General features: G+C 41.1%; 2 protein-coding genes across 2 annotated transcripts in view; both read left to right on the top strand.

Annotated features, from left to right (window-relative positions):
- The window catches only part of LTA4H (leukotriene A4 hydrolase), a 30,521-nt gene extending 17,133 nt beyond the window's left edge, over positions 1-13,388 (top strand). The window contains exons 9-19 of the mRNA XM_010836293.1: positions 556-579; positions 1,088-1,158; positions 1,602-1,713; positions 2,273-2,417; positions 3,524-3,627; positions 4,049-4,119; positions 7,033-7,087; positions 8,803-8,898; positions 11,576-11,658; positions 12,323-12,427; positions 13,097-13,388. Coding sequence (XP_010834595.1) covers positions 556-579; positions 1,088-1,158; positions 1,602-1,713; positions 2,273-2,417; positions 3,524-3,627; positions 4,049-4,119; positions 7,033-7,087; positions 8,803-8,898; positions 11,576-11,658; positions 12,323-12,427; positions 13,097-13,214 — 984 coding nt within the window. The 3' untranslated portion in view covers positions 13,215-13,388. The remainder of the gene's footprint in view (positions 1-555; positions 580-1,087; positions 1,159-1,601; positions 1,714-2,272; positions 2,418-3,523; positions 3,628-4,048; positions 4,120-7,032; positions 7,088-8,802; positions 8,899-11,575; positions 11,659-12,322; positions 12,428-13,096) is intronic.
- A 5,609-nt stretch (positions 13,389-18,997) lies between these two features.
- The window catches only part of HAL (histidine ammonia-lyase), a 23,751-nt gene continuing 20,706 nt past the window's right edge, over positions 18,998-22,042 (top strand). The window contains exons 1-7 of the mRNA XM_010836292.1: positions 18,998-19,606; positions 20,454-20,514; positions 20,622-20,649; positions 21,267-21,341; positions 21,432-21,504; positions 21,597-21,663; positions 21,966-22,003. Of these exons, the coding sequence (XP_010834594.1) occupies positions 19,360-19,606; positions 20,454-20,514; positions 20,622-20,649; positions 21,267-21,341; positions 21,432-21,504; positions 21,597-21,663; positions 21,966-22,003 (589 nt within the window). The 5' untranslated portion in view covers positions 18,998-19,359. The remainder of the gene's footprint in view (positions 19,607-20,453; positions 20,515-20,621; positions 20,650-21,266; positions 21,342-21,431; positions 21,505-21,596; positions 21,664-21,965; positions 22,004-22,042) is intronic.

The raw sequence follows: 22,042 nt of genomic DNA, 5'->3' as shown, positions 1-22,042 counted from the left end.
AAGAAACATTTACAGTTGGCATGTAGGTTCTGGTTAAAGGCAAAACAAAACTCCATTTACCATGACTAGGGAAGAATTAGCCCATAGTATATAGCTATATTTTATATGCCTTTGTAAGCTACTTTAAATCCTTCCTAAAACCAAGTGAGTAATGGATTGGCAACTAAATAAATAAAATACACCATAGTAGACACAGGACACTACAAAATTTTCTTAAATATACTGTGGGTTTTAAGGAGAGAATGAAAGAAAATTAGGGTACATTAAAAAAAATGGAAGAGGAGAAATGTTTCTGGGAAATTAGAGACAAGTATACTGGCCTCTTGGTATTGGGAAAATTCCCTAGATTAAGGAGAGAAAGAATAATGCTATTTTTTAGTCCTGCATTTTTAAAAAATTTCCTCAATACATGTTGCTTTTGAACTATTTGGAGTACAATAGCAGAAATACAGTGGACCATAAATGCCAGACGTATGTCTTGACATAGGCTGTCATTTAGATATAGTCTGTAATTTGATTTCTGAAATACTAAGGTAATTTTCTTTATTTTTTTAGGCTGGTGACAAGTCACTCTCCAATGTAAGTTAAAATGTATTATCTTGTTGCAAGACATTACTACATTGTTGTTTTTTTTTTCTGAACCCATCCAACTTTATTTTTTTAATTAATTTATTTTTTAATTGAAGGATAATTTATTTACAGAATTTTGTCGTTTTCTGTCAAACCTCAACATGTATCAGCCATATACTACGCTCTTAATTGCCTTAGATTTAAGAACATTTTATGGTTTGATCTCTTGATATATTTATGAAATATTATTTAATGGAGTGATGTATCTATTTAGTATTTTTAAAATAATGTTGAATTTCCATTTTTTAAACTCTACAATACTTTATGTTTGGCTAAATTGTGTTTTTTGTTTTTTTGCTGAACTGAATAATTCCTTGAATATCTCAGCTAATGTTAAAAAAACTGAAAATGTGGGGAAAAAATGAAATGAATTGAACAACATGGAATTGAAAAAAGTAGAATGCTTACATAATAAATTATTTTAGACTTAGATAATCACTTCCTCTATTTCCTTTAGGTTATAGCACATGAAATATCTCATAGTTGGACAGGAAATCTAGTGACCAACAAAACTTGGGATCACTTTTGGTAAGATTTATTATTATTCCTTCTTTATTGGTTCTTGATTTTATTTCTTTCCCTGCCTTCCACGTCTCTGGATTGTGTGTATATCTTTGTTATCATCTCTTTACAGGGTTTTTTTCTTTAATTCTGTAATATTCGGCACAGTGTCAGATAGAAAAGAAGTTTTCAGCTGATGCTATTTAGTTCGTGGTGTGGTCACATTTTAACACAGGGACGCATAGAACCAGAGCCACAGCTTAACTTCCCACACTGCCACCTTCTGGGCTGGGCTTCCCATTGCTCTGAACTGAATGCAAGGAAGCCACGCAGAGCAGTCTGCTTAGAGTGGAGTATTCACACTTTACAATTGCTTTGTTCTGTAGAAACACCAAAAAGAAAAGATCTTGTTGACCACATGCCTTTTTTCCTCAGCTGTGCCAGTGTTTTTATTCTTCAATTTTTTTCAGGTTAAATGAAGGACATACCGTATACTTGGAACGCCACATTTGTGGACGACTGTTTGGTGAAAAGTTTAGACATTTTCACGCTCTGGGCGGATGGGGAGAACTCCAGAATTCGGTAAATAAGTCATACTTCTAAAAGCATCCATCCCAGGTTGTGTAAGTCAAACTCAAAGATTCAGTTTGTAAGGCAGCTTTACTTTACACTGTACTAAATGGCAATAAGATAGTCATTTTTACTAGTGTGGGAAAGCAAGCGGATGCTGGTATTATGTTCTCTTGTTACATGTTAATCCTTATCCTGTGTATGGTGGTGTTCATGACTAGTCGGAGCTTACTGGGCTTTGCAATGAATATATTCAATGAGTTTGAATTTTATTTGGCATATATATGTCATGTTTAAATGCTCTCTCCTGAGAGCTGAATTTGCTAACCAGGCACTGAAACATTGTTCTAGTCTAGGCAAGAAATATTACAGAATCTTACACTAGTAGCCATTCCATTAATTGATTTCCAGAAATGTGTGCTAACATATCCTATAATTACCACTCTCTAAATTCTCCTAAAATTTAGATTCCCCTAAAGTTATGACACTAAGTAAAGTAACACTTCCTTACTGGCTTGTCTGCAAGGTGGTAACCAGACTTCATATTTGAACTTTTCTCTGTGTCCCACAGATAAAGACTTTTGGGGAGACCCATCCTTTCACCAAACTGGTGGTCGACCTGACGAACACAGACCCTGACGTGGCATATTCTTCAGTTCCCTATGAGAAGGGCTTTGCTTTACTCTTTTACCTTGAACAGCTTCTTGGAGGACCAGGCAAGTAGTTGGCGTTTTCTGATTTTTTTTTCAAGAGTAATAAAGTTTTTAACTATTGTTTTTTCTCTGTCTTATCCTTCCAGTTCATTCTTTATGTAGCTGCTAAAGAAATCTATATCATTTTCTGACATTACCTCTCTATTTGAAACCTTGAATAGCCCCTGCATTCTGAATTGTACTGCTTCACTTCAAAGGAAAAAAAACCTCTTCAATATTTTAAAAATTAGGAAAATAGCTTGTGCTCATTGAAAACACTTAATGTGGTATAGAAGGTTATAGGGATGACAAGTGAGAGTCCCTCAGTTTAGTGTATATGGCTCCAGATCTTTTTCTCAGTGTAAATGAACAGACAAATAAGTACATATACTTATTTTAAATACAGAAAATGGATCATACTATATATTTGTTCTATATTTTTTTACATTTGTTTTTTAATTCAACAATGGTTCACATATATCTTTCCATAACAGAATTTACAAATCTAGCTTATGCTTTTTAATACCAACTGTATGGAGTTTATGTAACCTTCCCATTGATGAGCATTTAAAAGTACTCTCTTTTGGAAAAGAATATGAAAAAAAATATATGTATACACACACAGATATGTATAATTGAATCACTTGGCTGTATACCTAAAACTAATACAACATTGTAAATCAATGATACCTCAATTAAAAAAATAAAAACTTACAGTTAGATAAATAAATAACTGTACTCTCTTTTGGACTTTGACTTGATAGACTTTGAAAGCCCTTCCTCATCTGGATCCATCCTGCCTGTCCAATTTGATTTTCCTCCTCTCTATTCATACTCGGATCATTGCTTTTAGAATTTATGTTGTGTATTCCTTTTCTGTGTCTTACGTCATCCTCTTATCTCTAATTAGGATTTCTCTTCTCCCTTCCACCAAATTACATATGTTCTTCAAGGTACAACTTAAATTCTACCTCTACTTTTGAACATTTTGACATTATTCTATCCTTGTAGCCCTCTCTGCTTTTCCTTTTCTCTGAATGTTCTCTGCTGTTTGGTACAATGTGCCAAAAAAATATATTAATTATTTATCTATTAATTGACTTTTTTTTCTTCTTTTTAAAAAACCGTAGAGGTTTTCCTAGGATTCTTAAAGGCTTATGTTGAGAAATTTTCCTACAAGAGCATAACTACTGATAACTGGAAGGATTTCTTGTATTCCCACTTTAAAGATAAGGTTGGATTTTAAGAGTTTTCTTATTTTGCATGCCTAATCTGTCTTTATTTAATAGCTATTTGTTAGGCCGATTTGAGTTGCCTGATAGTGGTACTGGCCAAGAATTTAAGATTCAGTCTTTCATTGAATGTTTTCCTATTTAAAATGTGGTCTCAACAGGATGAACTAATGTGTAGAATTTTCCTATATCAGAGCAACTTGCAATAATATGTTCAGAGATTTGTGTGTGTACTTGATTTTCCTATTTATTTAAAAGAATACTGCCGATTAATATACATTTATTTCAGAGAGACTTAAAAATTATCTTGCACATCAGTGTAGACAGAATTATACATTTGAGGACCTAAAAATCTGTTTTAGATTTTTTTTTTCAATAGAAAAGACTGTTCTGTAGTAAACTGCGTGTGCCTTCTCTTCTCAGGTTGATATTCTCAATCAAGTGGATTGGAACACCTGGCTGTACTCTCCTGGACTGCCCCCTGTAAAACCCAAGTAAATGCTTACATTCTAAAGCTTTCCTTCTCATTCTCTGAAATCCTAAAGCTCCTCAAAGTATCTGAGAGAGTTTTATGCCTTCCTTAAGCTATTACTAGTTTGTAATAAGAGTTGAGTTCTTAGGTGTTAGAACCTTAACCCTGGGGTCAAAAAAGTAATTTCCGTAATATTATAAATATAAATTAGTTAAAGTCCTTGCAGGTATTTACTGAGAGGCCTTCTCTGGTGTCTCAGTGGTAAAGAACCTGCCTGCCAATGCAGGAGATGTGGGTTTGATCCCTGGGTTGGGAAGATTCCCCTGGAGAAGGAAATGGCAACCCACTCCAGTATTCTTGCCTGGGAAATCCCATGGACAGAGGAGCCTGTCAGGCTACAGTCTATGGAGTCGCAAAGAGTCGGACCTGACACAGCAACTGTGCCTCCTTTCTGCACAAAGACGGTGAGAGATACAGAAAAGAATAAGATATTACCCTTTTCTTGAAAACCTTTGTAGTAAGAAAAATAACACAAGAGCCTTATGTTCATTATTACAACAGTTTCATAAATTACCATCCCCACTTCCAGAGGAGGTATATTAGGCTTAGCTAGAGTAAAGGGTCTTGTCAAAGGTTGCACAGGAGATAATGAGAGTTGAGATTTAAACTTTGGTTGCCATCAACCCATTATACTGCCTTTTACACAAAGCACACTCCTTAAAGCAGGGGCCTGAGCCCTGGTCTTCCAAGAGTCCTGTTCAGAGATGCTGACTGTTCCGTGTTGCGGCCAGGAACTTGCTGTTCCCTCTACCTGAGTACTCTTTACCCAGTTAATTCCAGTCTCAACTCAAGAACCACTTTCTCATGGGAGCACTCCTTGACCTCTCTAACTAGGTCAAGTCTCCCATTTTGGGTTTCTCGGTGCTGTAGATCACTTCTTCCCAGTTGTTGCCACGACTGTAATCTTAAATTTATTTGTGTAATTATTAAGTCTTTCTCCTTCACTCCACTGAAGCACCAGGAGAACAGGCCTTATACCTGGGTCACTCGTTACTTTTCTTAGGACCTTGCCCTAAGAAAGGATTGCTTTGCCTGCCTGGGCTAATCCTTATTTAATTTTTTTTTTTGACATTGAGAAGGAAGTTTCAGGCACCAAGAAACAGACCAGCTGAAGATTTTTTTTTTTTTACTGTCCTGCTGTTTCTTATGAAATCAGTACTAAGTCATGTTCTGCTGCTGCTGCTAAGTCACTTCAGTCGTGTCCAACTCTGTGCGACCCCATAGACGGCAGCCCACCCGGCTCCCCTGTCCCTGGGATTCTCCAGGCAAGAACACTGGAGTGGGTTGCCATTTCCTTCTCCAATGCATGAAAGTGAAAAGTCAAAGTGAAGTCGCTCAGTCGTGTCCAACTCTGTGACCCCCATGGACTGCAGCCTGCCAGGCTCCTCCATCCATGGGATTTTCCAGGCAAGAGTACTGGAGTAGGGTGCCATTGCCTTCTCCGAAGTCATGTTCTAATTGAAGGTAATTTACATTCTGAGCAGTCAAGGACCTCTGGTCCCACTTTGGACTCGAGGGCAGTCAAAAGGTCCTGCCCACTGCCCACAGCCTGACTACTTCATGAAAATAAACTGGCAGCTTAATTCAGAAAAGATCACTGCTGGGAACTCTCTGGTGGCACAGTGGTTAAGACTCCACGCCCTCACTGCTAAGGGCCCAGGTTCAATCCCTCGTCAGGAAATTAAAATCCCACAAGCCATGGGGCCACAAAACAAAATGCAAACAAAAAGGTCACTGCTTTGACCCTTTTATTATCTTGCCCCATGGCACAAAGTCTGAAAGCAAGTTCTGTGGTCACTTATAATCAAACTTACCTCATTTAGGCCCTGCAGGACAGGTACCCCTCTGTGTTCTAACAGAAACATTTCACATCAAGCAAGCATGACTTACAGACAAAGAGAGATGTTTTACAAGAAGTTCACACACGTTACATGGTCTTTTTCATTGTTGCAAAATGCATGATTTGTTTTCCAAGCTGAGAACTCATAAACCTTAACATAAGTTGCTTTGCTTAATGATCAGGGTTCGTTAATTCTGCTTTCTTCTGAAGAGAGAGGAACAAAATCACAAGATTTTGGAGTCTCCCAAGGGTTTCACCATTATTTCCCCATCATCTAGGACAGTGCCTATCACACAGCAGTTACTGGCAGATCTGGTGGATGATTAGATGGGTGGAACCATGGGAGGTAAAATCCACAAAGGCAAGGACCTTGTGGTGGTTGCCAGGTTGTCCTGTGTACCCGCAACTGCTCCTGCCATCAGAAAACACTGCATATGCTCAGCCCAGCCCCTTCAGCACATACTGCTGAAGCGTGTGACAGTCTCTGCTACGAGGTTTTGGCATTCTCTCCAATGCATAATCCAGTGTTGGGGCTTCCCTGGTGGTCCAGTGGTTAAGAATCCGCCTGGCAGGGCAAGGGACAGCTGTTTGACCCCACACGCCTCACGGCAAGTAAGCCAGTCACCACAACTACTGAACCCAAGTTCTAGAGCTTGTGCTCCACAACGAGAGAAGCCGCTACACTGAGAAGCCTGCATACCGCAGTGAGAAGACCGCACACAGCAGTGAAGAGTAGCCCATGCTCGCTACAGTGAGAGCAAGCCCTCACGTAGCAACAAAGGCCCAGCACAGACAATAATAAAAAACAAAATAATCCAGTGTTTCATGAACTTGGTATCTACTTGGATTTCTGTGTTCTTAGAGGATATCAGTCATATTTAAATCAGGTAGAAGATTTCCTATTGCCATCACTCTGGGGTTATTTTCAAAAGAACTCTGAGATTTAAGAATGTTCTATAATTTCAGAATGGCATTGATGCAAAAGCATTTGGCTTTGTATAAAATATAAGCTCTAATATTTTTTCATTGTTGCAGTTATGATATGACCCTGACAAATGCTTGCATTTCCTTGAGTCAAAGATGGATCACTGTGAGTAGTAATGTATGGTTTTTGCCTCCTTTTTGAATTGTACAAATATGTCTCTACTCAATGAAGTGGGAGAGTGGTGCTTTACTTATGAACTCATGTGCTCGGAAAGGCTATTCATTGAGTCTGGTTTGTCCAAAATAACATATACCAGCCCCCAGTGTGTAAAGTTAAATTTGAGGGGAAAACAAATGGATGTTGATGGTATTGGTTCTGATTTTTCTTGATCTTAAAAGGGAAAGGGAAATATAGGCCTCTTAGGGGAGAGGAAATGATTTTTGGGAACGATGAATATAGGGGCCCTTAGAAGAAGAGATAGGGAGGCACAGTTTCCCCCAAAGTCTGGGACTGGAGTGTAAGAGAGGAGTAGAAATCTCCAGGTATTAGGAGAACCAAGGGAAAGCCAGCAAAAGGAAAAGAAACCAAATCAGGAGTAAGGCAAATCAGGAAAACAGAACGGGAAACCATGACAAAGATACTCTGGTTTTAAATAAAATATGAACATAAGAAAATACAAAATTCAACAGTTTCCTGTCAGAGCAGTGGGCTGGCTGTACACATATGTACCTCCTCTGTCGGTACTTGGCCCTCCCCGTCTCGTTCTTCTCTCCACCCACCTGGCCCTGCCATGTAACCGTGACCATGAATTGTGGTTTTATCTTTTCCCTGCTCTTTATGATTTTACCACTAATAAGTATATCCTCGATAGTTTAAATTTGCATGTTTTTAAGCAAAGAATGAGATCTGTAACTTCTAATATTGAGGTCAGTTTCTAAAAAGGGAAGAAGTTCTGATATTAAGGGCATTTTGAAGGGGAGGAGGCTGTAAAATAATGTTTCTATTCAAAGATGTATATGCATACATTAAATTTTCTGGAGGGATATACAAGGAACTATTAATATAGGTTTCTGAGGAGTGGGACTTAGAGACAGGGAGCAAAAGCAGAGGAATTTTTCATTTGGTCCTATTTGTTTTTTTTTCAAACCTTTGCATATATATATATTTTTTTTTTTTTAACTTTACCAAATTGTATTAGTTTTGCCAAATATCAAAATGAATCCACCACAGGTATACATGTGTTCCCCATGCATATATTTCTTTTAAAAGAAACCCTAGTTTAAAATAATTTGAAACTATTTTAAAAGATTCTAAAAATACCCATTTTGATAAGCTTTATTAATATTCCTTAATCATTTCCTCAAAGATAAATCACAGTAAATCCTAAATTGAAAAGTACAGAAGCACTTTTTTTTCCTTAGACAATTTCCAAGATTTAAGCAGGGGAAAATAGAATATGTGGAGATGAAGGGAGAGATCTGTTTGTGGATTTATGTGTTCCTTAGTGTGGTATTTTAAAGAATATGCAATATGATTTTTTACCCACATTTTTGAATTGGCCTGTAAATTACCTGCCGTGTATTTTGCAGTGTTTCTTTACTTTGGAAATCTACATAATGCAAATGGCAGAGGATGTCAAAAGTTTCCTCCACTCTTAACGGTCTAATTTTTCTTAAGTAATATAGATCTAGGAATCATATCAGCTCTTTAACTTACACTGATGCCATCTCAGAATGATTTAAAATAGCTAATGCTTAATTTAATTTTTTTATAATCTTATGTATCCTTGTATTTCTCTTTCTTAACTTTTATGTCAGATAAACCAATACATTTTGTTGAGTTGTACATGAATGTAAATAATCAGGCAACATTTATTTCAGGCCAAAGATGATGATTTAAATTCATTCAGCTCAGCAGACCTAAAAGACTTCTCTTCCCATCAAGTGAATGAATTTTTAGCACAGATGCTCCAGAGTGTAAGTACTAGCTCAAAATATTAGAAATTAAAATGGGCATAAAGGCACAGCATTGGAAAAGTATTAATGTGGAAACTAACAGAGAAAAATGATTTGTTAAAATTCATTTGTTTACTTAAAAACATTTGTTGATTGAATGCCTGCTATGTTTAATACAGTGTTGAATATAAAAGTATGTAAGAAAGAAATATCCCATGTCCTCAAAAAGTTTATAAGCTACTAGGAACGGTCACACATGCAAAATTTAGCAGTAAAAGGAATTTTAGGTGTCATTTGTGAAAAAAGGGAAGAAGGATTCTCTTCCAACCGGGGTAATCAGGAAGGATTTGGAGGAACTGGGGATTGATCTGAGCAGAACAGAGTCAGCAGGGAGGTACAAATTCAAGTTGGACAGAGCAGAACATGACAGAGCGTGGCAGGTGTTGCAAGAGGAGGAAGCTGTGGGTTTGGGAAAGAGGTTAATGGAGAGAACACAAGAAAGACTGCGGGGACCCGATGTGACAAGTCTTGAATTCCAAGCTAGAAATGTTAGATGTGATTCTAGATAGGAGCAAAGGATTTCACATTTTTAACGACGAGTCATCTGGTGGCTCAGACGGTAAAGCGTCTGCCCGCAATGCAGGATACACGGGTTCGATTCCTGGGTTGGGAAGATCCCATGGAGAAGGAAATGGCAATCCACTCCAGCACTCTTGCCTGGAAAATCCCATGGACGGAGGAGCCTGATAGGCTACAGTTCATGGGGTCGCAAAGAGTCGGACACGACTGAGCGACTTAACTTTCACTTTCATCTGATGCAATGGTGATTATGATGACTATTCCTCTGATGCTGGGGAGGCTGGATGGAATGAGGAATGCTGGCAGTGAAGTTAGTTGGGAGACTCGAAGGAGCCCAGGACAGGAGGGAGGGAGCTGGTGGGAAGGGAAAGAACAGGACAAGGAGAAGGAGATCACAGGATGGAGCAAGGGGTTTGGGGACTCACTGGATTAGGGGTTAACAGGAAGAAGTCCAAGCAGATTTGAAGGTTTCAAAGCCAGGGGATTAAATGAATATGCACAGCTGAGAGGAGATGCTGTATGTTGAGTGGGACACAGTGAGGTCTTTCTTATTATAAGACAGGTCCTTAGACCTAAGAGCTTAGGTCTAAGGACCTTGAGAGGGATGGAGACTTTTGAACAGAATTTCCTGTGGAATCAATACAAGATAAGGAATAGCATTTTACAGCAACAGGGGCTTTAGAGTATTTTTTAGTGCATGAAGCCGTCATCACACACTTCTGTAGCCCCTCCTGGCCTGTCTCCTGGAACTGTGAAAAGCGAAATGATGGGGTGACTGGGGAGCAGGCACATCAAACACTGGAGAGGAAGGGCACTGAGGATGAGACTATAACCAGCTGGCCAGCCTGGCTTGACTTGGAGCTGAGTTGAACTGAAACGATTTGGGAAGGGTCTCGCAGTCAGTGAGAGCAGAGATGGTTAATGAGTGGGAGTGAGGTTCTGTAAGAAAAAGTCATGGCTGGAGCAGAGAGTTACCGACTACCTCGTGGTTCCTCAGCCTGCATCATGCAGGCACCACAGACTCTACGCTTGACCAAACTGAACTCTTCTTTCTCTCCTTCACCCAAACTTGTTCTCCCTTTAGGGCGGGTTAACCTGGGCACAGGGGCTTCCTAGATGGCACAGTGGTAAAGAATCCACCTGCCAGTGCAGGAAATGGAAGAGATGTGGGTTCGATCCCTGGGTTGGGAAGATTCCCTGGAGTAGGAAAGGGCAACCCGTTCCAGTATTCTTGCCTGGAAAATTCCACAGACAGAGGAGCCCAGTGGGCTATAGTCTGTGAGGTTGCAAAGAGTCAGACATGACTGAGCACTCTCTCACACACACAACTTGGTCACAAGAGTTGATGAACCCCCTGAAACTGTACACATAAGTTCGTGTTTATATATGTACTTTCCCCTTAAGGAAAGGGTACATATTAGTCATCAGATTCTGAAAAGGGTCTGTAAGATAAAAATTTAAAAACTGCTATTTTGTAGGGATATAGATAATTTAAAAGGGATTTCAGAGGAAACATACAAAGATAACACTGGGGGAACTCAGTGAGGGAAAAAAATTAACTGTGATTGAATCTGGAGAATAGAATAAATTTAAGATATGTAAAGTATAAGGAAGAACTTGAAAGATTCTGGAAAGGGTCTGAAAGTTAGTATTTATACACATCCAAAAGTCTCAAGAGAGTACTTCTCATTTAATTCTCCATGTATCTTGCAAATTAAATTAACCCTTGGCTCATAGTGCTTCCCTGGTGGCTCAGACGGTAAAGGATCTGCCTGCAGTGCAGGAGACCTGGGTGAGGAAGATCCCCTGGAGAAGGAAATGGCTACCCACTCCAGTATTCTTGCCTGGAGAAATCTATGGAGGCTGGTGGGCTACAGTCCGTGCGGTCGCAAAGAGCTGGACACGACTGAGTGACTAACACTTTGCCTCCTAGCAGGACATCCATATTCAGAATAAGTTTGCACAAAATTTATCTTAGTGTGCATTTGTTTATTTTTATCTAACTAATTGCTATATTATACACTTGAGGATTTTAATCTGGCTAAGAATTTCTCTCCCACTCCTTTCTTCCAAGGAATCCTGTTGAAATGATACATTATACTTCTTTATTTTGCTCTAGGCACCTCTTCCATTGGGGCACATAAAGCGAATGCAAGAGGTGTACAACTTCAATGCCATTAACAATTCTGAAATACGATTCAGGTACATCATTTTAACTTGTCTCTGTGGAAGAAAGTGGAAAACTAGTTTAACAGATAGAGAAAGGGGAAGCAGCATGTGAGACATACTTGAGTCTCGAGAAATCCTTGTTAAATTCACTGCATCTATATACAGAGTTATAGTGGTCTTTAAGGAATAGTTGCAGTGTCTGTAATATGATCATATTAGTTTTTGTTAGAATACTCTGTAAGCTTTTCTTGCCTTTAAAAAAATTAGAATTAAGGATCCAGTGGTATCAGCACTCTTCCACAACTAACCAAATGGGCTCTGAAATGGGAACAGTCAGAAATCTTTGATTCTGTCCATCTTTCTTAGTTTAAATTTGGTAGTATAAGCCTGAATCAAAGTTTAATTCCTTCAGAAATTGCATATGTTAGGCCCATGAGCACCTACATAATCCAAATTCTAAAACATGATATTCATGATTCAAACATGATTCAAGAACACACTTTTCTTCCTCCTCTTCTCCAATTATTGAACGATATATATAAGGATTTGAGATTCTCAGAATAAGGACATAATATAAAGTGGTGTGCAGTGCAGCTATAATGGGATTATTTGTCATTACAGAAGTTTTCAGATGTGCCTGTCATATCCTGTTCCCACCTCATTTCCCACCCCATACCACCTAAAATCCTCCTTTTAGATGGTTACGACTCTGCATTCAATCGAAATGGGAGGAAGCAATTCCTTTGGCTCTAAAAATGGCAACTGAACAAGGAAGGATGAAGTTTACACGGCCCTTATTCAAGTAAGAAACGAGTCTCCCTGTGCTTTGACTTTACATTAAGAATGGGAAAGAAAAATCTTAAACAGATATTTTTGTTGTTGCTATAATACTTTGTAAAGTGCAATCTAAAAATAGTATTTTAAAATTTGTTAAAGATTATAGATATAATTTTGGAATAGGAGTTAACACTTCTAAATGTTTTAAATTTGAGATGATTTCGTTAGCTTTTTAAGAAGATTATCTGTTATGGGCCAGCCAAATAGGATTAGATGCTGCTGAAAAGGAAATAAATTGAAGGCAATCTTATATACACAGGAAGGTCTTTAAAATCAAGTAGAAGATCATTGGTGAGTAGGGAAGCACAAGAAAAAAGTGTCTGAAGTTAAATGCAAGAAGGATCAAGCAGGTAAAGCCAAACCTGTTTAATTCAAATGTTGCAATTAGGTAGAAGAGTAGGTTGCTTGACATTTAATAAAGGAATGCTTGGTAAAATTGAAAAAAGTTGTTATCGTGGCCACAAGATACAATTTAAAAATACCTCAGTGAAATTATTTTGACTATGAATTTGACAGGAATTCTGAAAAAATATAACCTGGCATACTTATTATTAATCTGTTTGCTCTGCAAGCCATAATAAAATTTGCCAAAACAAGTCAACAAGTCATTATCTTTTTTTTTTTCTCAACGCAGGGACCTTGCTGCCTTTGACAAATCCCATGATCAAGCCGTCCGTACCTACAAGGAGCACAAGGCATCCATGCACCCTGTGACTGCCATGCTTGTGGGGAAAGATTTAAAAGTGGATTAAGGACCTGCCCATTGCTGATGTCAGATATTTCTCTTTTTAAAATCAAATTCATAAAAAAATACAACGCTTCAGCTCACATTGTAACTAAAAATGTCTTTTTAGTTTTGGCTTTTTATTGTTTTGTCAGTGATTTTTTTTTTCATAAATAAAGCTGAGCTACCTCCCCCTGCTGCAGCCCTGGTGGCGTGTTCTTTGTACAGTGAATTTTAGCAAAGCTTAACCTTTTGATTTATAAATGTCAGGTTTTTCAATTATTTCATATTCATTTTCTCCCTATATGAAGCAACTTAGCAGCAGCAGCAGCAGCATGGTCACAAGATAGACATGTCAACATATTATTATTTACCTCTTTTTTAAGCTCTCTAATTTGAGTCTTCTGCACACCAAAAATTCAGCATAATTAAGATTTTTCTTTTTAAATAAACTTACACATGAATACTTGGTTAGATTTGCTCATCACCCAGCTGGTGGACATAGGATCAACTCCCTTACCAAAAGTGTATAAACTGGGGGGAGCACTCTGCTCCCCATACCTGGATCCCCTGCTGGCCTGTTCTCCTGTCAGGGTCAGATGGTCAACCTGAATACCCTGCTTCTTCCCTCAGGGATACCTGACAATCTATTCAACCTGCCTCATCTCCTTAGTGATCAGCAAACATTCTCCACCAACAAACAGCATACAACACAGAGGAAGAAAGAATTAAAAACAATACAACAACTTGATCCAAGTGAGAGAGTAACAACGTACCCCCATGAATGTAATGAAGTGCCCTAGGGTGCCTCAGCACAGAGCTTGGAAACCACTGTTCCATTAGTTAGGATGCTTTGATCGTAAGTGATAGCAACCCCAATGACTAGAGTTCAGAAAGAGAAAAGGATTATTTTAAGAACACAGGGTAAGGGGAGGTTATCAGCATCTGAGGACGGACAGAAGGGCCCTGACACCAGGACAGGAGAGACATCAATACTCTTATCTTCCATTTCTATTTGCAAACAGTTGGACACGACTGAGTGACTGAACTGGCCCACCTTGTATAGTCTGGCCACCCCTAACTTTACTGTTGCAGATAGTTCTTACCATGTGGAGAGACTGTCCTAATTCAAAATTCCCATAGGTGAGACTCTGACCCAGCTTTGATCCACCCATGGCCAAGTAAACTCTAGCAAAGAGGAATGGTATCTTGAAGGATAAATGTGGTTGGGGTATATCATCGTTAAATACCCTCCAAAAGTGCTAATGTAGTAAAAAGAGGGGGAAGGTCTTAAATTGAAGCAAACACCTTGACCCTTCTTGTAGTCCTCAGACTTCCCTGCTTTCACTGTCCCAAACAGTTCTCTCCCTTTGGGCATGTTTCTACACTGCAGTGCAATTCTGTTTTTCAAGCTTCTGCTCTCACTCATCTCCATGCCGGGACTATCAGAGGACAGAGTTCAGCTCAAATTCATGGGATATAATCACATTCTATGTGATTGTGTGCATGCTCAGTCACTCAGCTGTGTTTGACTCTTTGCAACACCATGGACTATAGCCTGCCAGGCTCCTCTGTCCATGGGATTCTCCAGGCAGGAATACTGGAGTTGCCATTTCCTCCTCCAAGGGGTCTTCCCAACCCCAGGGATAGAACATGCATCTCCTGCTTTGGCAGGCAGATTCTTTACCATTGGGCCACCTGGGAAGCCCTAAGTGATTGGACTTGAGCAAATCCATGGACACAGGTGATGCTTTAGGAGTCTTCCCTTGATCTATAAGCATACCCCATACTTTAAGCTAATGTCATTGATTAGTGATACTGAACATGAATTGGGGCCAGGGATACATGAGGGTGGTCTTGAAGGACGGGATGGAGGAGGTAGAGGGCGCTAAAGACAAATGTTCATAGGGATTTACCTGGAGCCAGTTCAGTGGCAGCTATGCTTATTCAGCTAATACACTTACTCAGCTCAATGTACATTTAACTCAGCTAATAAGTATATGGCAATCCACTCCAGTATTCTTGCCTGGAGAATCCCAGGGACAGAGGAGCCTGGTGGGCTGCCGTCTATGGGGTTGCACAGAGTTGGACATGACTGAAGCCACTTAGCAGCAGCGGCAGCAATAAGTGTATGTAGAATGTCTTTGTACTCAGCAAATACACTTACTCAGCTCAACATACCCTTACTCAGCTAATAAGTGTACGTTGAATGTCTTTGTGCCAGGCTAGGTTCACACATAATTTCTGAGTGAACAAAAATAAGTAATTTCTGCTGCTACTGCTGCTAAGTCGCTTCAGTCGTGTCCAACTCTGTGCGACCCCATAGACGGCAGCCCACCAGGCTCCCCCGTCCCTGGGATTCTCCAGGCAAGAACACTGGAGTGGGTTGCCATTTCCTTCTCCAATGCATGAAAATGAAAAGTGAAAGTGAAGTCGCTTAGTCGTGTCCGACTGTGTGTGTGGAGAAAAGAGAATCATCCAACGTGGGAATGTACATTGGTGTAGCCACTGTGGAGAACAGTATGTAGGCTCCTCAGAAAACTAAGAACTTCCACATGATCCTGCAATCCCACTCCTGGGTGTATATCTAGACAAAACTATTCAAAAAGATACATGCACCCCTGTGTTCACAGCAGCACTGTTCACAGTAGCCAAGACATGGAAACAATCTGATGTCCATCGACAGATGAAAAGATAAAGATGTGTACATATATACAGGCACTTCCCTGCTGGCTCAGTCGGTAAAGAATCTGCCTACAGTGCAGGAGACATGGGTTTGATCCCTGGGTTGGGAAGATCCCCTGGAGAAGGGAACGGCCACCCACTCCAGTATTCTTGCCTGGAGAATTCCATGGACAGAGGAGCCTGGCAGGCTACAGTCCATGGGATCACAAAAAGTCAGACACAACTGAGCAAACTTTCACTTTCTTTCTTTCACATATATATATAGTAGAATACTACTTAGCCATAAAAAAGAACAAAATAATGCCATTTGCAGCAGCAGGGATGCACCTAGAGATTATCATACTAAGTGAAGTAAGTCCAAAAGAGAAAGATGAATACTATATTATGTCACTTACACGTGGAATCTAAAATATGATACAAATGAACCTACCCATGAAACAAACAGAATCACAGACATAGAGTATAGACTGGTGGTTGCTACTGGGGAGGTGGCTGGGGGAGAGAGGGAGTGGGGGGCTGTGGTTGGCAGATGTAAGCTGTTACATATAGTATGGATAAACAAGGTCCTCATGTATAGCACAGGGAACTATAGTCAATATAATGTGATAAACCATAATGGAAAAGACTATTTTAAAAAGAATGTATATATGTATATACAACTGAATCATGGTTGCTGTACAGTGATAACTAACACTGTAAATCAACTATCCTTCAATGAAAAAAAAATAACATCTTTATAGTGGTAAAGAAGAAGGAAAGCAGCCTAGAAAAGGGCCATTTACCCCCACTGAAGGTTTTAGGAGAAGGAAATGTTAACCCACTCCAGTGGTCTTGCCTGGAGAATCCCAGGGATGGAGGGGCTGCCGTCTATGGGGTCGCACAGAGTCGGACACGACTGAAGCGACTTAGCAGCAGCAGCAGCAGCAGCCAAGCAAAGAAAGATCACTCATGATGCAATGAAGATCTCGTGTGCCTCAGATAAGACACAATGCAGCCAAATATTTTTTAATATATTGTTTTAAAAAACTTTTTAAAAGTCTCAATGATAGTCATCACAATTTTGTAGCATTTCCATTGTACCAGGTGCTACTCTAAGAGCTTTACATGTATAAACTCATTTAGTCCTCCCAAAAGCCCTTTGAAATAGGCACTACTATCATCTTCATTTTGTAGGTGAAGAAACTGAGGCCCAGAGAAGTCAAGTAACTTGCCCAGAGGTCACACAGTCAGGAAATGGCTGGGCCAGGATTTGAGCATGGGTAGGGATTCCCAGGTGGCTCTGGTGGTAAAGAACCTGCCTGACAATATAGGAAATGTGAGACCCAGGTTCTATCCCTGGGTTGGGAAGATCCCCTGGAGTAGGAAATGGCAATGCACCCCAGTATTCTTGCCTGAAGAATCCCATGGACAGAGGAGCCTGGTGGGCTCCATGGGGTCACAAAGAGTCAGACACAGTCACAGCAACTTAGCACATACAAGGCATAGATACTGCAAACACTGCAGTGAGGAAATTAGTCCTGCCGGGGTCCTGCCCCGGCTGATCCAGGGTATTCGAAGGGCAGATGGCTTCGGCAACTATTTAAATATTCATCAAAGATATAAAGAGTAATAGAATGAGGATAGCTCAGTAGGAAAATTCAGTGGAGAAAAGAGGCTGAGTAGCCTGGTTTACGCGGGAGACCAATAAAACTTCAAGACAAGAAGCTTGCACCACTTACGTAGGCCACAGGCGTCCTTCCATTCTCCCGAAGGAGAGACACTGAGGCCTCCCTGGTCGGATCTTAGAAGCCCAGGCATAATTAGTAAGCATGGCGGGTTCCGCGCTCCAGATGGAGACTCAGCCAGAGTGAGAGAGAGAGAGACATGGGGAGACCAGTCTTTTGAGGAACTGATCCCAATTCTTTATTTTCCAGAGTCTGTTTTTATACACTGAGATGTTATACAAAAGTCATGTGGGGACAGCAGTCCTGACTTTTATTAAAGTCAGGTGCTTCATACAAATGTATACAGAGGTCTTAGGGGTGTTACATCATCTTCTGGCCAGGGGGGCCTGATGACAATTTATGACCCTCTCCTTGTGACAGTGGTCAGTCAACCAGAACAGTTTTTTCTCCAAGGGTGATTATTCTTAAAACAGATGCCACCCAAATAAAGTTACATTCCTATAGGGTGAGGGTGTAGTGGGTTTTAGTTAAGGAAAGAATTTACTTAGCTTAAGGTCTAATGTGATTTATATCAAAGGTTAATACTTATTTCTTCTATATATTCATTAATGTGTGTAAGGGCAGGGGATGTGGAGTCTTAGCAACAAACATTGGCTCAACAAATGAAAAACCCTTCACCAATACAATTTCTAATCAGCCCACTATACTTATACTGATGGTTTTCTAACTTTTCTAAGGAACCTGTTTTTAGAAGGTTTAAAGCATCTCGTGCCTCTCACAGTTGGGAGGCTGTGAGCAATCACATGTGGCCGGACAAGCCTGTCAGGCAGGCCAGAGAACCTTCAGAGGAGTTTGTAGGTTAAAACACTCTTGTCACGCCCAGGAGTTTTTATTAACTGGAGCTCTAAATTAACTCCTTCTCCGAAAGAGGTGGTGGGGGACAGCCCCCCGTAAAGTCAGAGGTGTAGATGAGCACAAAGTAGTAAAGTAGGCAGGGTCTGGTTATGGGGGTAGATGCTCGAGGATTTCCAGGGGGACTCCTGAGGCTCGATCCCACCTTTGTGTATGTCGAGTCTCCTTCCTCATGACCTTTGTCACGGGTGGAGTACCTCACTCTGGCCCCCAACAAGTCCCTTTGCTTTTGGATGAGGAAACACAGGCTGGTCAATAACTTACTGCTCCAGGATGATAAGTGGTGGAGCCGCACCCCACCCATGGCTGTCTGAGCTGTTCACCTCCGGTCCACAGCGGCTTGTCACCCAAATGGTGACCTTGAGTTGTGAAGATGATCTCTAGAGGGACAGCTTCAGAAAACCTTAGTTGTGGTAAGGGCAAAGTTGCTCAACAGGTATTTGGGGAATAAACAAGTGGATGAGGATTGCCACACTTCCTGGTGTGGAGAGCATTTTACAGTTGAGTAATTCCAGATAAACACAGGAACATGGTGTTTATAAGTGGCCGGCAATGAAGGGACACAGACAGAAACCAGGGGAGGGAGGAATCAGAGCCCCTGCAGAGAGAGGTCAGCAGTAGGCCCCACAGGTGCCAGGACCCCCAGGCTGGAGACCGCAGGCCTGTCTGGTAGCAGACGTGGAGGGCAGGTAGCCGGCAGCGGCAACCCTCACTCTTGCTCCTCGCTCAGTGGCAAAAACTCAAATGGACACCATGGGGCCCTCAATAAATATTTATCCCCTGTGGGAATGAGTCAGAGAAAGGAGGGGGGCGTGTTTGAAAGTCCATCCTAGGTCTGTGGACCACACCTCGGCAGTGACTCCCAATAAAGCTCTCCCCGCCCGCACGGTGACTGTCACAGGCAGAGGAGCCATGCCCAGGTACACGGTGCACGTTCGCGGAGAGTGGCTGGCCGTGCCCTGCCAGGACGCGCAGCTCACGGTGGGCTGGCTGGGCCGGGAGGCTGTGCGGCGGTACATCAAGAACAAGCCCGACAATGGTGGCTTCGCCTCGGTGGACGACGCCCGCTTCCTCGTGCGCCGCTGCAAAGGCCTGGGCCTGCTGGACAATGAGGACCCACTGGACGTGGCCCTGGAGGACAATGAGTTCGTGGAAGTGGGTGAGTGGCTGGAGGGGAGGGGACGCAAAGCATGCAGCCGGGCATCGTCCGGAGAGACAGTCCCTGTCCTTCCTGTGTATAGGCGGTGTGTGCTCAGTCACTCAGTCGTGTCTGACTCTTTGCAACCCCATGGACTGTAGCCCGCCAGTTTCCTCTGTCCATAGGATTCTCCAGACATGAATACTGGAGTGGGTTGCCATGCCCTCTTCCAGAGGATCTACTCTGGTGAAAATGCATGCTGCCTGAGCATCTTGAATTCTCAAACACCCTTGTGAGGAAGGCAGTATTCTTATCTACCTTTTACAATGAGGTAGCAGACTCAGAAAGGAGGAGAGTTACTTACTAATAGCAAAAACTAGATCTGAACTCGACTGCAGGGCTAAAGACCTTTGCTTACTGGATCATTTTCAAAGTCCCTTTGCTCTTCAAAAGAACCTATCAGACAGGAGGCCAGTAGCATCATTTTAAAACCAAGTTAAATCAATTTTGTTTAACAAAACTGTCAAACACTAAGATAAATAGGTTTAAATATTAAATCTATTAAATGCATTGCAAATACTAAATATTAAAAGTATTATATATTGAAACAATAGATTTAAAACAAAATAAACAAAAGATTTAAAACAAAATGGAAGTGTAGACTGAATCTTGAACTTTCACTTAAACCTTTTCATGCATGTTTACATCTCTGACTTTTTGCTGTCTGAAAGCATCTGAAGTTGTTTTAAAGCGGTCATTTCTATAGAACTTGAAGGTAATTGAAGAGCTCTTTTCTTGGTTTACCGGTAATGCCAAATGTGATTCTGGGTTGTGATTCATAAGAGTATCTCTTGCACTCTTGTTTCAGTTATAGAAGGAGATGCTATGTCTCCCGACTTCATTCCCTCGCAGCCAGAAGGAGTTTACTTGTATCCTTTCCTGCAGGCTCCTTGGTCTGCTCTGGGGGCCCCTCCCACCAGTGATGGGGCTGGGGGCTTTTCCATATTCCCCAGTATTATCCTTTACCTGACTTCAGATACAGCAAATACCGGGAACCCGAGAAGGTAAGTTTCAAACCACTTCCTTTCTGTTAAGAAAATTAAGTCCCTCCCTCTCCTCATTTAAGTGGGGGAGGGCTAGCAAAATTCATGAGCAAAACATAACCCATGAGGACAGGGCATTATCCAGCTCTGTGTAACAGGGAAAGACATTTTGCTTTTCCATTTATTATTTTTAACCTATTTATTTTTGGCTGTGCTGGGTCTTCATTGCTGCACAGGGCTTTGTCTAGTTGCAGTGAGTAGGGTCTTCTCATTGTGGTGGCTTCTCTTGCTGCAGAGCATGGCTCTAGGCATGCGGGCTTTAGTAGTTGTGGCAGGTGGATTTAGTCGACCTATGGGATGTGGAATCTTCCCAGACCAGGGATTGAACCTTTGTCCCCTGCATTAGCAGGTGGATTCCTAACCTCTGGAAAACCATGGAAGTCCTGCTTTTCCATTTCTAATTTTTCTTCCTTAACCTCCTCTTCAGCAAGCTGTCTTTTCAACTACCATATTCATGTTTCATAGTAGTGATAAAACCTCTGAAGTGCCACAGCTTGATTCTCCTCGATGCTTCCCTGCTCTTTTGTTTGAGCAATTAAGCTGTTCATGCTCACGGAGATCCCCTTCTTTTTGTGCAGTACATCGCCTTAGATGGGGACAGTCTGACCACAGAGGACCTGGTCAGCTTGGGCAAGGGACACTACAAAATCAAGGTATGCTGAATAGAGGGGGATGATGTCCTAACCTTTCTTGCTGCCCATGTAAGTCTTCAACATGTTCAGCTCTGCCCAATGTCTTCCTAGCTTACCCCCACTGCTGAAAAGAGGGTGCAAAAATCCAGGGAAGTCATAGACAGAATCGTGGAAGAAAAAACTGGTATCTTTTTCTCTTTGTGTTACATATTTCTTTTTACAGACTTAAAAAATGCAGCCTGCGTCCAATTGTATGATGTCTGTTTTTTATTCTAGTTGTTTACGGCATTACTACGGGTTTTGGGAAATTTGCCAGAACTGTAATTCCCGTCAGTAAACTCGAGTAAGTTTGATTCACTCCCCACCAAAGACACACACATTCACATAAATTCGATTCACTCCCCACCAAACACACACAAACTCTCATCTTAGAGACTCCTTTCAACAATGGAAATAATTAATACTTGCTCCAATTTACAGACAAGGAGGGTGAGGCTCAGGTTAACACACACGAGTTGACGTAGAGAATACAGACTTGCTGGTTTCTTCCATTGCTCTATCATGCCTTAATCTGTCCCTCCGAAGATTTGACTATTTTCCCTTCATTTTCCCAGCTGAGAGGGGTTTCTTCACTTTCTCTTCTAGGGAGCTCCAGTTCAACCTAGTACGTTCACATTCTTCAGGTAACTCATTCCAAATGTCCAGTGCCGCCCAGGTTTTGT

Source organism: Bison bison, unplaced genomic scaffold, assembly GCF_000754665.1.
Source record: "Bison bison bison isolate TAMUID 2011002044 unplaced genomic scaffold, Bison_UMD1.0 scf7180017864062, whole genome shotgun sequence".
NCBI classification, from domain to species: Eukaryota; Metazoa; Chordata; class Mammalia; order Artiodactyla; family Bovidae; genus Bison; species Bison bison.
Note: the sequence above shows the minus strand (reverse complement) of the source record. Positions and strands in the feature narration are given on the sequence as shown.